Source organism: Buceros rhinoceros, unplaced genomic scaffold (genome assembly GCF_000710305.1).
Source record: "Buceros rhinoceros silvestris isolate BGI_N320 unplaced genomic scaffold, ASM71030v1 scaffold37221, whole genome shotgun sequence".
Taxonomy (NCBI): domain Eukaryota; kingdom Metazoa; phylum Chordata; class Aves; order Bucerotiformes; family Bucerotidae; genus Buceros; species Buceros rhinoceros.
The window spans coordinates 1-1,601 of record NW_010395450.1 but is presented as its reverse complement, the minus strand read 5'-3'; the positions used below and the strand labels follow the sequence as shown (position 1 = coordinate 1,601).

Genomic DNA, 1,601 nt, shown 5'->3' with positions numbered 1-1,601 from the left:
GGTGGTCACCGCGAGTGGTAGCGCTTCTGGGGTTCCCCCAACCCCCAGCAGCACCACAGGCTGGGGGAAGAATGGCTGGAAACTGCAGCTGGGGGCCCTGGTGAGGTCGAGCTGGAGAACAGGAGGCTCCGGGTAGACCTTCTGGCCCATGTCCCAGGCTGCCCAGGGCAGTGGGGGAGCTCCCGTCCCTGGGGGGGTTTCCCAGCCGGGTCCAGGCAGTGCTGAGGGAGGGGGGTCAGTGGGGACCTGGGGCATCGGTTGGTCTCAAGGAGCTTAAAGGTCTTCTCCAACCCAAAGGACACTGATTCGTCGATGAAGGAGTGTGCGGGTACCGGGGAGGGCTGGATTGGCTCCAGCGTCTCCCATTGCGCCGCAATCGATCCTGGGGCTCCATCTGCTCCTCCTCATACTTTCCAGCTTGGTTCATCGCTCCTTTCGACCTGACAACCCTTCCTGACCCAGGACCTGGCTGCCAGAACTGGCGAGGAACCAGCTACTCCCGCTTTGACTCCTCCCACCCCTCGCCCACAGTGATGAAAAAGGGGCTTTTCTCCTCAAAACGTCTCCAAGGGGCCCAGAAACACATTGGGAAGGGACGAAAGGTCATGACTCGGACCCGAGGGCTCATCTCGCAGCTAACCAGCGCCTCACCTTGAGGAACTCGAGCATGGGCTGCTGGGTTTTCTCCTCCAGCTCCGTGATGAGCTTGTTGAGGAGCGTGATCTCCTTGGAGAGGTCGGTGATGTTTTCGTTCTGCCTCTTGGCAATGTTCTTCTCCATCTTCTCCAGCTGCCCCAGCAGGACGTGCTCCTGGTCATGCAGGAACTGCCGCAGCCGCTCGAACTCCGAGAGCAGCTTCTGCCGCTCGTTCTCGATGGTTTTCTAGGGACGAGACGCAGGGTTTGAGGCCAGTGGACGGATCTTGGGGTGGGAAAGGGTCACCTGGGGAGTTTGGATCACCTGGGGGCTCCTGCCTTCATGCGGGGAGGGGTGAGGAGATGCTGCGAGCGGACAAAGGCCTTGAGAAGGGCCGCCCCTTGGTGGGGTGTGTCCCCTCACCCATTTCCGGAGGGGAGGAGGCACCAAACCCCATCTGGAGCAGGTTCCTCACCTCCACAGCAGCTCTTGGGGGGCTTTTCCCTCCTCCACAGGGCACGTGGGGGTCCCTCTTCCCCCCCCCAGCCAGGGTGGTGGGGAATCATCACTTAAGGAAGCCGAGGTGGGGGCCAAGAGGTTCCCCCAGTCCCTGCCGTCCTCTCCTGGTCCCACCACCCAAACCGGGAGAAGGTTGTGGAGGAGAAGCCCAGGAGAAACGAGACCATCTCGCCCCAGGACACGCACCCTTTGGCAGCGCGGACGAGGCCCAGCGAGTCCTGATTGGTTCAACCCCACGCTGCCCTTCGGCACAGCTCCAGCAGGTCCACCTAGCCCCCCCAAAACGGACCTTCACACTACCTCCTACGCCGTGGGTGGCACCACCACCCGTGGCCCGTTTCGGGGCAGCGTGGTGGTCCTCACCCCTTCACCCCTCCCTCCAGAGTCTGGACCCCCCTTCCCAGCACCCCAGGGCCCCACAGGTACCCACCAAGAGCTCCTGGGTT

The 1,601-nt window shown here is 62.7% G+C and overlaps 1 protein-coding gene across 1 annotated transcript in view; it reads right to left on the bottom strand.

The window, feature by feature from the left end:
- TRIM7 (tripartite motif containing 7) overlaps positions 1–1,597 on the bottom strand; it is a gene marked incomplete at its 5' end in the record, with an annotated part of 5,906 nt that extends 4,309 nt beyond the window's left edge. Inside the window, 2 exons of the mRNA XM_010145556.1 lie at positions 652–882; positions 1,586–1,597. Coding sequence (XP_010143858.1) covers positions 652–882; positions 1,586–1,597 — 243 coding nt within the window. The remainder of the gene's footprint in view (positions 1–651; positions 883–1,585) is intronic.
- Between the last annotated feature and the right edge of the window lie 4 nt (positions 1,598–1,601).